This window comes from Monocercomonoides exilis, assembly GCF_001643675.1.
Source record: "Monocercomonoides exilis strain PA203 chromosome Unknown scaffold19-1596985, whole genome shotgun sequence".
Taxonomy (NCBI): Eukaryota; Preaxostyla; order Oxymonadida; family Polymastigidae; genus Monocercomonoides; species Monocercomonoides exilis.
In genome coordinates this window covers 1177187-1193926 of record NW_027150564.1, presented here as the reverse complement: position 1 = coordinate 1193926, position 16740 = coordinate 1177187, and the positions used below count along the sequence as shown (strand labels likewise).

At 33.2% G+C, this 16740-nt stretch overlaps 5 protein-coding genes across 5 annotated transcripts; 1 reads left to right on the top strand and 4 right to left on the bottom strand.

Annotated features, from left to right (window-relative positions):
* Window positions 1-82: 82 nt before the first annotated feature.
* MONOS_17505 (uncharacterized protein) lies at window positions 83-1279 on the bottom strand. The gene is made up of 6 exons (XM_067870432.1): window positions 1224-1279; window positions 1081-1174; window positions 958-1023; window positions 746-892; window positions 467-682; window positions 83-280 (listed from the first exon to the last, which is right to left on the bottom strand). The coding sequence occupies exons 1-6, from the start codon at window positions 1251-1253 to the stop codon at window positions 153-155; spliced, it is 681 nt and encodes a 226-aa protein (XP_067728596.1). The 5' UTR covers window positions 1254-1279; the 3' UTR covers window positions 83-152.
* Window positions 1280-1630: 351 nt separating this feature from the next.
* Window positions 1631-2765, bottom strand: MONOS_18617 (putative UDP-N-acetylglucosamine transferase subunit ALG14). The gene is made up of 4 exons (XM_067871652.1): window positions 2648-2765; window positions 2446-2576; window positions 2263-2367; window positions 1631-2167 (listed from the first exon to the last, which is right to left on the bottom strand). Exons 1-4 carry the CDS (start codon window positions 2664-2666, stop codon window positions 1931-1933), a joined length of 492 nt encoding a protein of 163 aa, XP_067728595.1. The 5' UTR covers window positions 2667-2765; the 3' UTR covers window positions 1631-1930.
* A 112-nt stretch (window positions 2766-2877) lies between these two features.
* On the bottom strand, window positions 2878-9258 carry MONOS_904 (uncharacterized protein; the record flags this gene model as incomplete). The annotated part of the gene is made up of 1 exon (XM_067879500.1): window positions 2878-9258. One exon carries the CDS (start codon window positions 9256-9258, stop codon window positions 2878-2880), a length of 6381 nt encoding a protein of 2126 aa, XP_067728594.1.
* A 1609-nt stretch (window positions 9259-10867) lies between these two features.
* Window positions 10868-12955, top strand: MONOS_17504 (uncharacterized protein). Its single transcript, XM_067870431.1, has 4 exons — window positions 10868-10952; window positions 11059-11083; window positions 11132-11628; window positions 11681-12955. The coding sequence occupies exons 1-4, from the start codon at window positions 10887-10889 to the stop codon at window positions 12458-12460; spliced, it is 1368 nt and encodes a 455-aa protein (XP_067728593.1). The 5' UTR covers window positions 10868-10886; the 3' UTR covers window positions 12461-12955.
* Window positions 12956-16220: 3265 nt separating this feature from the next.
* On the bottom strand, window positions 16221-16594 carry MONOS_17503 (uncharacterized protein; the record flags this gene model as incomplete). The annotated part of the gene is made up of 3 exons (XM_067870430.1): window positions 16221-16236; window positions 16324-16492; window positions 16555-16594. The coding sequence occupies 3 exons, from the start codon at window positions 16592-16594 to the stop codon at window positions 16221-16223; spliced, it is 225 nt and encodes a 74-aa protein (XP_067728592.1).
* Window positions 16595-16740: the final 146 nt, after the last annotated feature.

The window sequence follows — 16740 nt, the reverse complement described above, 5'->3', positions numbered from 1 at the left end:
TCATTGTGAAAAAATGTTTCATTGTATGTAAATATTTTGTTTTTTTTTATAGTTGGTTTGTCAATTTAAAAAAATCAAATTTTCTGAATTTTTGATTATTAATACAACAAAATTTTTGAAAACAAAAATTATTTTTGAAATTAATAACAAGATTAATGAGAAGAAAAATGTTCAATAAATCTTTTTCGAATTGTGAAAAGAAATTTTGGTAAACAATGCTTTGAATTAAGATCCTTTATAACCGACGCTAAATTTGCAAGATGTGGAGAGCATTCCGTAACTAAAATTTTCATCGCATCATAGTAGCATAGATAATCGATATAAATTAAGTAAGAAAAACAGAATAATTTTCATAACAACAACAAAAAAAAAAAGGAAAAAATAACTTTTCATAATTTTAAATTTTCGAGAGGATTAATTTCAAATATTTATTTTCTTTGTGTATATATATTTACTGTTAACATACCAACAAAAGGATATTCCGGGGTGAAAGCAATATGACATTCTTTCGTTATATTTGATCGATCAAGTCCAGAATAAATAACTCTCAGATAAGGACGAGACGAAGGATCATCTGGCTGAACTTTCTTTAAGCTTATTCCTAACAACTTTTCATAAACTTTAAAAATTGATTTGATTGATGCTTCAGTTTTTTGATAGTCTTCTTTCATTTTTGCAATTACTTTTGCATCGATAATAAATAGAAATAGAGAACTTATAACTTAATAATATAATAATAAGATACATTCAACTTTTTCCTGTATTAGCTGATTTGCCTTTTCGCATTCCATTCTTTTCTCGTTTTCTTCAGAAATCATCTTTTCGGCAGAACGTTTAACTTCATCTGCTTCATTTTGAAAAACATCTTCCTCAACTTTTTTTCCTAAATTCTCTATAAGGCATTAATGTTACACGTTAAGTGCAAAAAAAATTATTGCATGTTTTCACTTCTCACACTTGATGCATTATCCTTTTCAATGTTCCTTAATGCAACAGCTCGTGGCTTGAGGTGTTCAATCTTTTCTACATTTTATGAATTCAAATTGCTAAATACAAAATCACGATATTGCAAATTGTAACCTTTTGTTAACTCATATGACTTCTCGATTAACATATTCGAGTCAACAACATCCTTCACTTTTAGATTCAACCATTGTGTTACATCATCAATAATCTACAGAAATTTTTCATTACAAGGGATCAGACGAAAAAAACTAAATTACCTTTGTTATTTCAGGAGAAACAGAATCCATTTTTTGAAAATAAATAAATTTAATATGGGCTATCATTTTCAAAAAATTTTTGTTCCAAAATTTTTTCGATTGTTCTTATTCGTCCATATTAATACTATCGCACCGGTAATGGATATTAAAAAAGAAACATGTTCATTTGTGCGATTTGCAAAGTTCATAAAAAAGAAAAGTTTCTTCATTGAGAAAAAAAATTGTCAAAACTCCCTTTTCATGCTTAATCCAAAATGAATATCAACTTCCAACACATGTTTATTACAATGTTGATATTTTGAGAAAAAAACTTTCAATTACCTTTCAGTTATAACAATTTGTTTTAGTTTTGGAAATATCAAAGTTTCTATTCTTTTTTGATGAAAACAAAAATAACTTTGGAAATTTAACGATTAAATATTTAAATACACATTTGCCTCAAAATTTTGGACAAATGATTATGAAGATCAAAATTTTTATCTTTCAAAGAAGCAAAATCAAATTTCAATTTCGTTAAAAATGTTAGTGCATCGGAGATTCGAAGCGTTTAATAGTTCGTTTTGAATGTGCATCACATTGCTTCTGGCTGCATTATGATCGATGATGAATGTTATTTGTGAAGCACATGTTGTGAAAAATTTCAGGTAATTTTTCATCATTCCAAGTGTTAAAGTCTTTTTTTTTTCAAAAAGCATATTTCCAAAGCATCATTTAATCCATCCAATATAGTCTGTTTGGCGGTAAAGTTCTACAAGTGATGGCCATTGAACAATAACAGAATCAACAAATGGTGAATAATACAAAAGCTTTCCAGTTGGTGAGAGCCTTGTAACCCGGCAATAGCTTTCAAGAAACACAACAGAAGTGTGCGATATGAAACAAAACTTAGCAATAAAAGCTGCAATGCAGCAAGGAATGCAGGAATTAGGTCCGTTGCAAATTAACTATTTTAAAAAATGAATGAAAAATATTTTATTTTTGTTTATGATAAGAATAATAAGGATCTTTTCAATAATGATCAACAAAATAACTTGCATACAATATCTGGTTTGTGAATTCTTAAATAGTGAATGTATTTTAACACTTTTCTCCAAAATGAACAATGAGAAATCAAATTTTCAACTTGATAAGAAGAAAAAGGCTCCTGCATAAAAATTAATACATCAATTAATAAATTAAAGGAAGTATTTCAATCTAAAGTGTGAATAAGATTCACGCATACACAAAATTTTTCGAAATTGCGCAACTGTCGATCACTATTTGCGTCTTCAGCATTCAGAAGATAAATTCTGTAAGAGAATCGTTTTACATCGAGTTGTGATAAAAATATCAAAAGCTCTGAAGTATAGGCTCCTTTGTAAAATAAAATATTATGAATTGAAAATCTAATTAACAGTTTTTTATCAAAATATAATTTTTATTACCTGAACCAAGAAAAGCCATTGATTTAATTTGTTGTTCTGGTAACTTACTCTGAGAAAATAAAGTTAACTTTCTGGCCAATATTTTTCTCCATGGAAGTACGCAAATAAAGCGAATTAAAAGTGCTAAAAAACCAAAATAAAAAAAGTATCTTAACATAAAAAAATTACAGAAAGATCGTAAAAATTACTTTAAAAAAAAAAAAAACACTCAAAAAAATAATCAAGATTTATCAGAAAAAGTTCAACAAATTGCTTATGCATGTTGAAACGTTTTCAAGTTTTCTCATTTTTCTAATTTTTGTGTGAATAACTTTCCAAATCACAGAAATAAGATGAGGAAACAATTCCTCCCACTCTCCAAGCAATTCTTCATGATTAAGTTGGCCTGAATAAAAGATGTTGTTGCTCGAAGAGCCCACAGGTTGATGAATAACATGCGCAACTAAGATAAGGTCTGTAAGGCAATTCCCATCGAGTTCTCTAATTTTCACTGTTTTTGAGCGGTTCATTCTTTTTCTCCCTCTTGAAGACGAAGAGGAAGATGAAGATGAATCAAGAGCATAATTTAGTTGCTTAGCACACGCAGAAGTAGCAGCAAGTGCATAAAACTCATTCATAATGAAAGGAGGTACAGTCAGCAGCCAGTTTCCATCAATAGCTCTTGAAGCAGAATTGTTGATTTCTTGCTTCATTTCGAGAATCAGGCTTAATTGTTCATTGATGGTATTTGAACGATGCTTATGAGGGAAATACGAAGAGGAAGAGGAAGAGGAAGAGGAAGAGGAAGAGGAAAACTGCGATGAATGACTTGGCAAGTCAGCAGAGTTGAACACACTGCTTGCAGCTATCAGGAATCTCACCCTCCTTTCAGTATTCCAAAAGAAATAATGCTCCTTCACTTCCTTCAAATCCACCCTCTGCTCCAAATCGGAATCAATCATCGCAGAAATCAAGCTTCTTGCCTCAAAATCCGCCAGTCTTGATAAATTGACTGCGTTTCCTGCAGCTGCATTGGCTTTTCTGTCTGCTCCTTCTCCAAAGATGTGCCAAAAGTCGCATGCTGACCCGCCAACAAGCACATAATGGAACAAACAGCCCAATGAAAATACATCGCTTTTGTGTGACAGCTCAATAAACAATGATTTGAAGTCTGCAAATTCCAAGGGCACTGAAGATGAGTGAATTTCTTGTTTGGATTTATTTTTCGTGGCAAAGTTCTGGCGAGGTTGCAAAAGTGTTTCTGATGAATAAAAAGAAGGAGTTGCTTCTTTTCCATTGGAATTCAATCCTTTGCTGTCAGATTTCTTTTCCTTTTTGTCTTTCTTCTCTTTTTTGTTTGGCTTCTTTGTTTCTTTCTCATTCTCAACAGAACTTTTCAAAGGAGTATATTCAAATGGCGAACTGGCTAATGAAGAATAACTATCAGAAGACGATTCTTTGCTTGTTTCATTTCCTTCTTTCTTTTCATTAACCTCTTCTTCTTTCTGATATTCCTTTTCACTTCTGTTTCTGTTGCTATCATCTATTTCTTTGTCTTCCTCCACACAAACAGTGTTGTTGTCAGCACTTTCAGTGCAATTTGGCTGAATCCACCGCTCTTCGCTGGCAAACACCCAGAACTCTGTGCCATTATCATTCTGACTCATTTGAGATGTCAAGGAACTGCTTTGAGATGAGGCATTTTCTTTATCTTCTGCATTTTCATTCATTTCGTGTTTGTGTTTCTGTTCTTGTTTATCTCTTTCTGTTTCTTTTTCTTCTTCCTCCTCACAAATCATTTTTCCTTCACTAAATCTTTCTTTTTGCTTCCCATCTTCTTCTTTCTCTTTCACTTTCTCTTCTTCTTCTTCTTCTTTCTCTTCTTCCTTTCCTTCTTCCTTTTCATTTCCTCCTTCAACCTCCTTCTCTTCATCTGCACAATTATTCATCCCATCCATCATCAACTTCTTCCCCTCCTTTTTCTTTGCCTTCTTCTCAATAAACGACTCAGTCACAAATGCCCCTTTCCATTCAGAAAAGGAATAAGTTGCAGGAGACTGCAGTGTTCTGACAGAAGACGACGAAAGAAGAGAGAACGAGGAGTCATTCCACGCACTTGGCAAAGATGATGATGAGGAAGAGGAAGAGGAAGAAGAGAAAGAAGAAGAGGAAGAGGAGGAAGAGGAAGAAGAAGAGGAAGAAGAAGAAGATGATGATGATAACATTGAAAACATATCGCTTCTTCCATTCCCCTGTGGTGTCAAGCCAAACGCAATATCCCCTATTTTCACTCTTCCATCTTCTGCAATCATAATTCGACTTGGTGTAATCTCATGAAACGCAAACACATTTTTTTGCTTTTCTGCTTCGTGAATGAAATGCATCCCTTCCACAATCTGAAGAAGAAGAGATTTGAGTTCGGGTGAGGTTTGTGTTTGGTTGGAGAAGATGGAGTGGGGTGATTGGGAAGATTGAGTGATTGGTGAAGAAGGAGGTGGGGTATAGATGAAGGAAGAAGAGGAGGAAGAAGAGGAAGAAGAAGAAGGTGATGATGATGATGATGATGATGATGATGAAGTGAAAGTGGAAGAAGAGGATGATAAAGGAGGAGTAGAAGAAGAATAAGAAGAATAAGAAGAATATGAAGAAGCAGGAGAAAGAGAAGGAGATTGATGCGAAGATGACGAAGCTGATGTTGATGAAGATGTTGTTTGTGCTGAATAGGCTGAAGATCCATCAGGAACATAATAATTCACAGAGCCTGTAGAACACGTGTTATTCTGCTTCAAACTCATTTTTTCTCCTCTTTTTGTTTGTTTTCCTTTTCTCTTTACATTCGGTGCTTGCTGCGAAACATGTTGACTTAGCCATTTTTCGAGTGTGCATTCGCATTTCTCCATTGCCACATACACGAAATCTCTGTCTCCGGCTGAGTCATACAGCTTCATTACATTTGGATGGAGAGAAGAAGAGGAGGAGGAGGAGGAGGAGGAGGAGAAAGATGAAGAAGATAATTGAGGTGTATGGATGTCAAAGATTGAGTGAATGTATTGATGCGTGAAGGCGATTGGATCAGTGCTGAAGAGATCATTCAGGTACTGTTCTTGAAGTGAAGAAGAAGAAGAAAGCGAAGGAGAAGAAAAAGGAGAAAAAATAGAAGAAGCAGAAGCAGGAGAAAGAGAAGGAGAAGAGGAAGATGATAATGAAAGAGAAGGAGAAGAAGAAGAAGAAGCAGCAGCAAACGTAATTTTCCCTTTCATCGTGCTCAATCCAAGCATTCTTTTCAACGCTCCGCTTTCATTCACCACGTTCTCCACGTATTTCCTCTCGCTCTTCAGTTTCCCCGCCATCATCATCTTCACCACCCTTTTCACAACAATGTCTTGTTCTCCGATGGCTCCTTTGAACAAAACACTTCCTCTTCTGCCCATCCCAATCACTCTGCCCTCATCCACACGAAACTGGCCAAGCTGCCTTCCTTTTGTTATTAATGATGAAGAGGAAGAAGGGGAAGAAGAAGAAGATGATGATGATAAAGTTTCTTGTTCTGTTCCCTTTTGACAGTTGGATGGAGTTGTTGGATCAATGAATGAGGATGAAGATGAAGAAGAAGAAGAAATAGAAGCGGAAGAAGAAGAAGAAGAAATCTGCATCGAAGGAGCCGGGGTAGTTGATAAAGAAGAAGGATGAAATCCTGTTTGACTAAGAGTCCAGGGAAGCGAAGGAGAAGGAGAATATTGCGAGAAAGAAGACAGAATGAGAGGAGGAAGGAAATTTTCATTGGTTGGAGAAGAATATTGATAAGCAGGAGAATACGGATGAGAAAGAGGTGTGAGGTGAAGTGGTGGGTTGAATGGAGAGGTGAAAGGAAGAAGAAAAGAGGAGGAGGAAGAGGAAGAAGAAGAGGAGGAGGAGGAAGAGGAAGAGGAAGAAGAGGAAGAAGAAAGAGAAGATGAGTTTGATATGTCTGTTGTAGAATCTGTAGCAGAATCAGTTTTTTGCTTATCTGAAGAACCATTTGCATTTATCAAAGCAGATATTTGTTCATTTTTCGGTGCTTCTGTCTTTCTGTTCATTTGCTTGTTTCCATTTTCTCCTTCTTTTCCTTCAGCAAATCCATTTTCAGATTCGTTTTCGCTCTTTTCATTTTTCTCTTTCTTCTTCTTCTTCTCTTTCTTCTTATCATCCTTTTCTTCATTCCCATCAGAACCCCTCACTAATTTCTCTGTTTTCTCTTTCTCTCTCTCCTCTTTCCCCTTCTCGTTCTCGTTCTCTTTCTCTTTCTCCTTCTCCTTCTCCCCATCACCTGCCTTTTGAGATGTCAATGACTGCTCCATCACTTCCTGTGCATGTTGCATCATCAGCATTGCTTGGCTTGTCTGATTGACAGCTGTTTTGAATGTGAACAGAACAACCACAAAAACACAGGCAAGAACAAGAGCAATGAGGAGAACAACAAAAAGAGAGGTGGAAGTTCTGAAGGGGTTGTTGTGGGTTTGGTGGTGAGTGGATGGAAGGAGAGATGAATTCACAATGGAAGAAGAAGAGGAGGAGGAAGAAGAAGAAGAAGATGGAGATGAATTTGGTAGTAAATAATTCTCGTTTATTTTCAGAATTTCTTTCTCAATCCACAGACGCAGCAGAAGCGCAAGATGGTTGTGCTTTTCGAAACGCGACAAAACGCTCAAAAGTTCAGAAATATCATCCGGTTTCAGTTCATCTTTGCTTTCTGTACATTCATCACTGCCTGCTTCAGACTTTAAATTGTCTTCTCCTCTTCCTTCTTCTTTATCTTCTTTATCTTCTTCTTCTTTTCTTTCTTTTATCTTCTTCACACTCCTTTGTGTCGAATCTTGTTGCCTTCCTGTTTCATTCTGTCTTTCCTTCACACATTTTGTGTCTGTTTTATTGTTTTCTCTCTCTTTCTGCTTGTTTGTCAGCTCACTTGCTATCAAAAGCATCGCTTCTTCTTCCTTTTCTGCCCTTTCCCTCTCCCACACCCTCATCATGCCTTTTCCTATTTCTCCGGAAAACAAACTGAGAAACTCCGTGTCTTCGTGTCTTGCTCGCTCTAGTCTCTTCAGAATTTCCATCCCTTTTCGAATTTTGCTGTTTTTGCTCCGGGTTTCTTTTTTTTCTCCTCTTTCTCCTCTTTCTCCTCTTTCTCTTCTCTCTTTCCTTTTCTCTTCGTCAATATCATCATCACCATTATTATCATCAAACACATTAAACTCTTCAAGCTCTTCTAATTCTTCATACGGATCATCATCCACAATAAAATTCCCTTGCTCATCAAAAGCCGGAATGACGGAACGAACTTCTGTTCCGTCTGAAGAAAGCGCTTTTTTGTTGTTTTCATAACGCGACAGGCGATGTGCACGTAGAAGCAGCGCAAAAAAGGGAGGAATCGAATTGGCTGGGATGTCGTCGTATTTGTATGAGGAAGAAGAGGAAGAAGATGATGATGATAGCGATGAAGATGAATCTGAAGAAGATATTTGTGCAGAGCTGTCATTTTCAAGAGACGGAAGCAGCGATGGATGGAAAGGAGAGACAGAATCCGCATCTGAATCCACGCCATCCTCACACCTTCTTCTCTGACACTCTTCATCATCACCACCCCTCGTCTCTCTGCTCCTATCTGAGCGCTCTTTTTCCTCCTGGCGCGAGAGAAAGGGGGACAAAAGCATAAAGATCTTCTTCGGGATGTCGCCGTGGATGACAATCTCCATCTCTGTAGGCCCTCCCATCCTGCTGCTGCTGCTACTACTACTACTCCCTCCCTCTGAAGATTCGCCCAGCAGCGAAGAGGCAGAAGCCGAAGAGGCAAACGTCGGCACGCCCAGGGCTGAGCAGACGGAGTCGTCAAAACACATCCAAAGCGCTTCGGCTGTGTTGGATTCGGATGAAGTGTTGGTATGATTGATTGCTGATTCATCTTCTCTGCTGTGACTTGCTTCTTCGTGATGTCCTAACTTGTTATGAGCTGATGAATGGTGATCATCACCATGCAGATTCGAAGCTGTTGGAGAATTGCCATCGCTCCTTTCTTGAGAATGCCCTTTCCTTTCTTCTTTTGTTGCAGAGATGAGTGTTGCATCGTGCGAGTCTGTGTCTTTCTCCTCCTCCTCCTCTTCCTCTTCCTCTTCCTTCTCTTTCACTGCCTCAACCTCCGCCACCCTGACCTCCTCCGCCCCGCGCCAGCCGATTGGGCTGCAGGAGGCCTTCGCGCCGCTCGTGCCGAACAGATCAGGAACTTCGAAAAGATACAGCGCATCGCCTCCGACTGTCAGCAGAACCGGGTTTGAAGACTGCCGGCCTCTCATGCTGCTTGCAAGCAGATCTGTCGGCTGTGGTGGCTGTGAGGAGAACGGCAGACGCGGCAAATGTGACGGCAGAGAAGAAGCCTGTGCAGCTGAAGATGCCATGAACGTGTCCATAAATGATGAAGCTCCAAATGGAGAAGAAAAGAACGGCTTCCGGTTTGCTTCAATCGACAAAAAAGCATCCAGAAATTCTGCAGATGACACAGATAAAACAGGAACTGCGTGCGAAGGTAGTCTTCTGCTCCAAAACTCAACATTTCCACTTTCCCAATTGGAATAGCGGAATTGCACAGTTCCATCTGTCATAATAAAAAAACCAGAATTTCTTGTTTCTTCTGGATTTGTGTCTGTGCTTTCTTTCGTGCAAGGCGTGAATGAGCCTATAAATTCACTCACAGAAGCATTCCAACTGCATAAAAATGAAAATGAAAATTCGCAGATTTAAGAATATTGCATGTTGATGAATAATTTGAAAAGTTCAAATTAATAAAAAAGAGAGAATATTGCAGCATTGCACACATCATTTTTTTTGTTTTAATATCTGTTGCTGATAGTACATAATTAATTCGACCAATTCGCAATAAATCTCTCTTTTGCACTTTTGGCATTATTTTCGTATCACAAACAAATTCATTGATAATTTTTCCATTGCGCGCATCAATGTCTTTCGCTTCAACAGTTTTTGCCGTGTGGTATATTATTCCATTTGAAATAAAAGGTGATTTTGAAAGGAAAGAGTGTAAAGAAAACGGTAATTTCTAAAATGTGTTTAATTATGAATAAAACAGAAATTTATAATTTTTTTCGATAATAAATGAGCATACATTAACTCTTCTCTTTTCATCAATTGCATATATGTTTCCGTCAATTGAAGGAACCATTGACAAACACGCAGAATATTTCACTAACGGGCCTCCAAATTCAATCTTCCATCGTTCATTTCCTGTATCTTCTTCTAGTGCATATATATCTCCATTTAATGTTCCAACCACAAGTACATTTGGTGAACTACAATAATTGGAGCACAAAAAGCAAAAAATAAAACATAAGAACATTCATGGAATTTATTATGGTTTTTTTTGAACTTATTGTGTGTTTCCGAAATACCCAAATTCAGATATATAACTTTGTTAATTGTTTTTTGGTCATGCCATTCATAACTGTTGAAAAATTACTTCATGATTTTCCATTAAATTCAATCACATGAATGAAAAATGAACAAAAATGGAGAATCAATAAGCCACTCAAAGGCGATGCGATGAAATATAGTTTTTAGATAATTGAATATTGAAAGTTTGATGTTAACGTAGGTGATTTAATTCTGCTTTGGTTTGAGAAAATATAAGATGAACGTAGATAACATCACTTCAACTTAAATAAACGAAATTTTTGCGAAATAAAATTCCTAAATAACGATTCGGTTGATAATAAGTTGAAAATAGTTTTTTAAACGAAATCAAAAAAAGATTAATTTCATCATGTTCGAAATATCTTTCTTTTCAAGTTTCAAAGGGACATATTGAAGGTTTACAGTCGATTTAATAAATATATCTTTGGACTCTAAGCAATTGTGCATCATTTTGCGTTCAATAGATTGCATCAGCCGAATCTTAGCAACTTTTAATGATCAAGAACGATTTCTTATGTATTTTTAAAGAAAAAGCTATTTCATTGTTAACTTCATTTATCTTCTGGATGAAAATCGTTTTTAAAAGCTATATCAGATGAAAATTACAGAAAACATTTTTGTAAATAGAAAGAAAACAATGCTTTTGAACATTTGAAAGTGGAAATAGAATTTTTAAAAAAAAAAATGAAACTAGAACAAAAACATAATCCATTTATTGCTTCAACTTCTACAAAAATAGGAACTTGTTTATTTGAGTATTTTATGGATTTGATCTTTTCAAGTACCATAACAACCGGAAAGAAAAATGGAATCGTTTTTTGTTCAGCATCAATATCGCAGCTTTAGAATGCCAATGACGAAAATAGTGAAGGTTTATTATTTTATTATATCTATTTTCCTATTTTTTGCATTCTGTTTGTTGTTTTTTGTTAAATTCAATTTATTGATTTCATATTTTGTATTGAATAATATATCAGACACCCCTGACTGAAAATTTTACAGGTTAAGTATTTTCAATGCATATATAAATATTGTTCGTTTTTTTCACAGAAATATTTTCTCGTATTAAAAATTGTTCTGATGCAAAACAAAAAATATTATTCAGCGAAATAAGTGAAGTGATTGAACGAATGAATGAAACGGAATTTAATTCTGTTATTTCGAAAGATCTATTCAATGAAATTGATAAAATAATTGAGAAAAAGACAATATTATTTGAAAACGCTCTTTTGTTGTTGAAGATTTTTGGTAAATGGAAAGTGTTTAAAGAAATTAACAATTCATGCTTCATAAAATCCATATTGCACAATAGAATTGAATCGTTGATTTTGGAAGAAAAGAAAGAGAATGAGAAAAAGAATACAAATTTTCTGATTGATCTTTACGAATGTTATCTTTTACTAAAGGGAAATCATTTCCACGAAAAAGCAACAATAATAATCGTTCCCTGTCTTGCGGAATTTGCATTGAACAAAGATAAAAATCCGAGAACACAAAAAGAAGTGGAATTTGCATTATTGGCGTTGGGTAACATCCCATCTTTTCCTGTTTGCATATTATTAATCGTTTTTCTTTTTTATAATATTTTGTATTTTTCAGCTGAAAATAGAAAAAGATTGGTATTTGAAAGAGATGGTGGAAATAATGAAATATCATCAAGAGCATCACAATCTGACGCATCTTGCCTATCAGTCTTCTTGGAGATTTGTTTTGAACAGATTCAAAAGTGAAAGAATTCCTAATGATAAAATTGTAAATGAATTTCATTTTGCAAGAGAAATTGCAAAAGAAATAAAAAGCTTAACGGCTTGCGTGGACTGGAAGAAAAAGAAAGAGGAAAAGAAAAAAACAAAAGAACAAATTGTTATTGATCGATGGTTTAAAGATCTTCAAGAGAATTTGTTTGAGGTGGATTTGTGGAACGAAGAAAATGCCGAGTTAACTGAAAGTCTCGCCATGCTGTTCAAATCATCAAAGGATAATTATGTGGAATTGTACAACCAATGTTTTGATGTTTTTACAAAGATGATAAATTTGCGAAGGGTTCTGCCTTTTGATTTATTGAAGGGAGGGGTCATTGTTACTGTTATGGAGGATCTTCAGCAACCAACGTTGCCTGATTCGTCTGATGTGCGCTGCATGTCGTTTTTTGTGCATTTATCACGCAAGATGAATAAAAAGATGGACGATGAAAGTGACGAGAAGCAACGGAAGTTGATGAAAGGAGAGATTCTTCAAAAGCTAGAGGAGGAAGGATATGAAGATGAAATAGCAAGTTTATTGAAATTGCAAATGAATATATTCTTGCACCAGCATAGCTATGACTTCACGCTTTATGCAAATGATGAATTATCATTAATGCTCTTTATGTATTTTTAATTTTGAAGAAATGAGTTAATTGTGCGGAAAACACATATTTTGTTCGAGATTTAGTCTTCCTTTTGATAAAATCTTTCTTCAGCCTTTCATTTGCTGTAAATAGAAAACCAGTTTTTGACTGTTGAAAGGATTTTCAAATTAATTTATCCTCAGTGAAATGTACCAAAAAATGAAATTATTATTAAAATGTGAATGGTTATTTTTTATTTCTTGTCAGTTAAGCTGAATCCTTTTAATTGATTTTGCAAAAAATTTTTTTTGAAAATCAAAACTTATGTATATATTTTCTTTATTTCATTATTTCTTTTTTTTTTTTTTCTTTTCTTTCTTTTTTTTATAACTTCCATGGTGATTATTTTTGTAATCATAACTATTTTCTGTTTGCAATTTATTTTCTTATGACTTTATCATAATATTATTATCAAAAATAGAATTATTTGATAAATAAATTTTATCATTACAACTTTTAAATATTGGGTCAGTTATCGAGAGGAAACTTATTTTTGAATGGGCTAAATTTCAAATTTCTCAATTAATGTTCCCACTTTTAAGTTTATTATTTATATATTCAATTCATAAGCAAACCATTTAATTATGGATTATTGCAATTTGATTAGAAGTCAATTTCCGAAAAAAAAAAAAAAAAAAAAAAAAAAAAAAAAAAAAAAAAAAAAAAAAAAAAAAAAAAAAAGAAAGAGAGAGATAGATAGATTGATTGATTGATTGACAGAGAGAGAAAGAGAGAAAGAGAAAGAGAAAGAGAAAGAGAGAGAGAGAGAAAGAGAGATAATCCCTTCCATCGAAAAAAACAATTAAATATGCAGATTAAATTGGTGAAAACCCAATTGAAATTGAAGTGAATGAAATTAGAAATAAGGTCTTCAAAAAAATTGAAATTTAAAAAAAATAAACGATAATAATTGATTCATTCAAGAAATTATTAATATAACAAAAAATGACTTTGGAACAAAAAAAATGAATTGTTTGGCAGTGGAAATATAGAGTTGTGATATAATCCTGTGAATTCATAAGTATTTGAAATATTCATGAATGGACGATAATGATTTTGTTGGATGAAGTTACCAGGATATCTGGCATAACCAGTTTCACAGAATTCTCTCGAAAACGGATTGAAAATGCTGAACAAGCGCTGGGAAGAAAAATGTTTGTTTCAAAAGTTGAAAGACCGCAATTTGTTATTGGAGACAAAGAATACATTGTTTTGGATGAAATGATCATTGAATAAAGATCTGGAAGCTGTTCACTATAACGGAAAGATCCAGAACTCATTTGTTTCTTATTAATTATTAAAAACTTAAAATAATTCTTTCGACGGAAAATGTTATTGACAATATCGATGACAAAGATGCATCTTTTGAACAGATTACAATAATAACTGCAAAAAACTATGTGAAACTCCATCTTGAGCTGATAAAAAGTGCATCCAAAATAATAATATTAATCCTCTTTCTGCATCTATTTGAAATGCTCTTTAATAAAGGCATTCATTGTTCGAAATTTTTCACAAAAAAATGAATTTTGTGAAGAATTGATATTCAACATTATTGAATCTTTTTTGAGAATACTGGTGAACAAAGCTTTGTTTGGCTCATTTGAAAAATGAAAATCCAGTACTTCACAAAGAAACTCAGAAAACGGCAAATTCTCCACTGGAAACTTCTGTTGCTGCTGACGGGTTCTCATTTCCTTCTGTGATTATGTTGACGAACAATAACCTTTATAATAAAATGAAGCTGATGCTATCGCAAACTCTGGAAAATTAGCGAACGGAAGTCATTTGATGGGCTGCAACCAATTCAAAATGTTTGTTCTTTCAACACTCCTCCCAGCAATCATCGACCGCAGAGAGTGCATTTCACTCGAGAATTCTCTCTGCCTGCTTCTTATCTACTCTCACATTCCTCGTGTAAAACCCGACAATCTGGAAAGAAATCCTCAAATATAACTTCGATGTTGTTTCCTTTATTCCTCACTGTACACTCATTACCCAGCATCTTGACAGAAGAGTATTAACATTCCTCAAAAAGGAACAAAAAAATTTTTTATAAGTTTTTGTATTTTTGATATTTTTCTTTTGTTTTATTTTCATCCAAAATTGAAAATGCACAAATTCAATTATATTTCAATGCAAATAATTATCAAAAATAAATAAATAAATAAATAAAAGCAAAAACAAAAATTATCTTTTTGCTGTATTCTTTTGATTTTGGATAATATTCAAATATCCAATTGAAACATAATTACGAATCTCGCTCGTGTGAACTGAATTTCTGAATCATTGAGATTTCTATTATAATCAAATAATTCAAAATAAAAAAAAAAATAGAAATGTGTGACTGGAAAAATTATTAAAAAACAATAAAAAGTCAAGTTATAAAACAATGAAAAACTTTAAACTCACAAAATGAAAAATAATTGCTTCCTTAAGAAAGTCATTGATTCAAAAATTGAACAGAAATTTGAAGATCTCTTTTCAAAAACAACAAGAATAAAAAATGATTTCAGCAACGTGAAAAAAATATTGTTTCAAATGTCTCAGTTTTTTTTCTTTATTTATGAAAGTTTTATTAATAAGTGTATCTTGGGTCTCGATTTATTTTTTGGTTTCCCTTTAAATAACTCATCATGTTTTATTGATTGAAATTTTGATCAAGAAGTTTTGGTCGGATTTTTCTTTGTTAATACACTTACAATATTTCTGATTCTGTAAATAATTTTTGTAATTATTTATCAAAAAATGATGTGGCTGATTTTCTTTCAAAAGAGAGTTGAAAGAACGAAAAATTAAAGTTTGAGCTGAAAAATGAAATTACAATCAAGAACAGCATTCAAATATGAAGCAACATTGAGTTGTCGTAACTTTAAAAAATAATCAGAAAGAGCAAAAAACAATTGTTTAGCATCAAATTTAATTAATTAATATGCTCGCATAACAGAATAGTTGAAAACAAAGTATCTTTATAATATGTGTTATTTGCATGGGAAAGAATTATGAAATCTGAATAATTGAGATATCTGAAAAAATCAATAACCATAAAACTTAGGATCTATTTGACAATAAAAGTTAATAGCATGCAATAACTATCTTAGAAGAATGAAAAAAAAAAAAAAAAAGAAAAAATATAAATAAAAATAAAATTCTAATTTTACATACATTTTATTTATTTATTTTTTTATTTAAATACTTGAACACAAAAATGATATCAATTACATCAGATGCAAATAAGAATGACAACAATCAATACAAATGCAATGTACACAAATCCTATCCAGTCAATTGAACTTCTTTCTAACATTTGATTTTTAATTTGTTATAAAAATTTAACAAATTCAACGAATGAACATGCATAAGTAAATTAGAAAAGAAAAAATAAACGAGTCAAAAAATCCAACTTAAAATTTACAAACGACAAGTTAAAGAATTTTCCCAAATTGCATATATGCATTTCGAGTTATCAGGACAAATTGTGTTATTGGCCCTCTTTTTGAATGAATTAAGATAAAAATAAAGAATAATCATTTGAAATAAATATTGAACAATTCAATAAATATTATTCATATATACATAATTTCACGAAAATTCAGATACTAAATTATTTCAAACCAAATATGGCTTCTTTAGAATTGTGGAAGTACATGGGAAATCGATGCTATTTTGATGACGAAAACCACAAACAACAAGTGGAAAATTGAATGTTTGTTATCAGTTTCATTAACAATAAAAATGGAAATAAAATAATCAAACACAGCCGAAACTTCATCACACAATAAAATTATTAATAACTTTGTAAAACGAACGATAAAATTGCAAACATTCATTTAGATCGTCTGAATAACATAACCTAACAAGCCCTTCTTCTTTTTGTTTGCTTGTGATCGGATATAGCGAACTGCAATCTTCTTTTATTTTTAAATCAACAATTGAACCATCTGGTCGAAGAACGGCAAAATTCTCATGTCCAGGAATTGTTATATCCGAGCAAGGATGATAATACCAAACATGCTCGTTCGCTGACCATGATGACAATTATATGCTTCTTTATATCTTGGAAAAAAAGAAAAAACTATCACACTTTTCCAGCGTTGAATCACCCAATCAGGAAGCTGAGACATATCAATATCGTCAAAAACACAATATTGATCTTCATCTTGATTACTTTTCTTTCGTGCGTTTTCTTTTCCCCAATTAAAATTAAAAATTAAAACAAAAATTAACAGAAAAAAAAACATTTTATTTAAAGGGAAACAAGAAATATTTA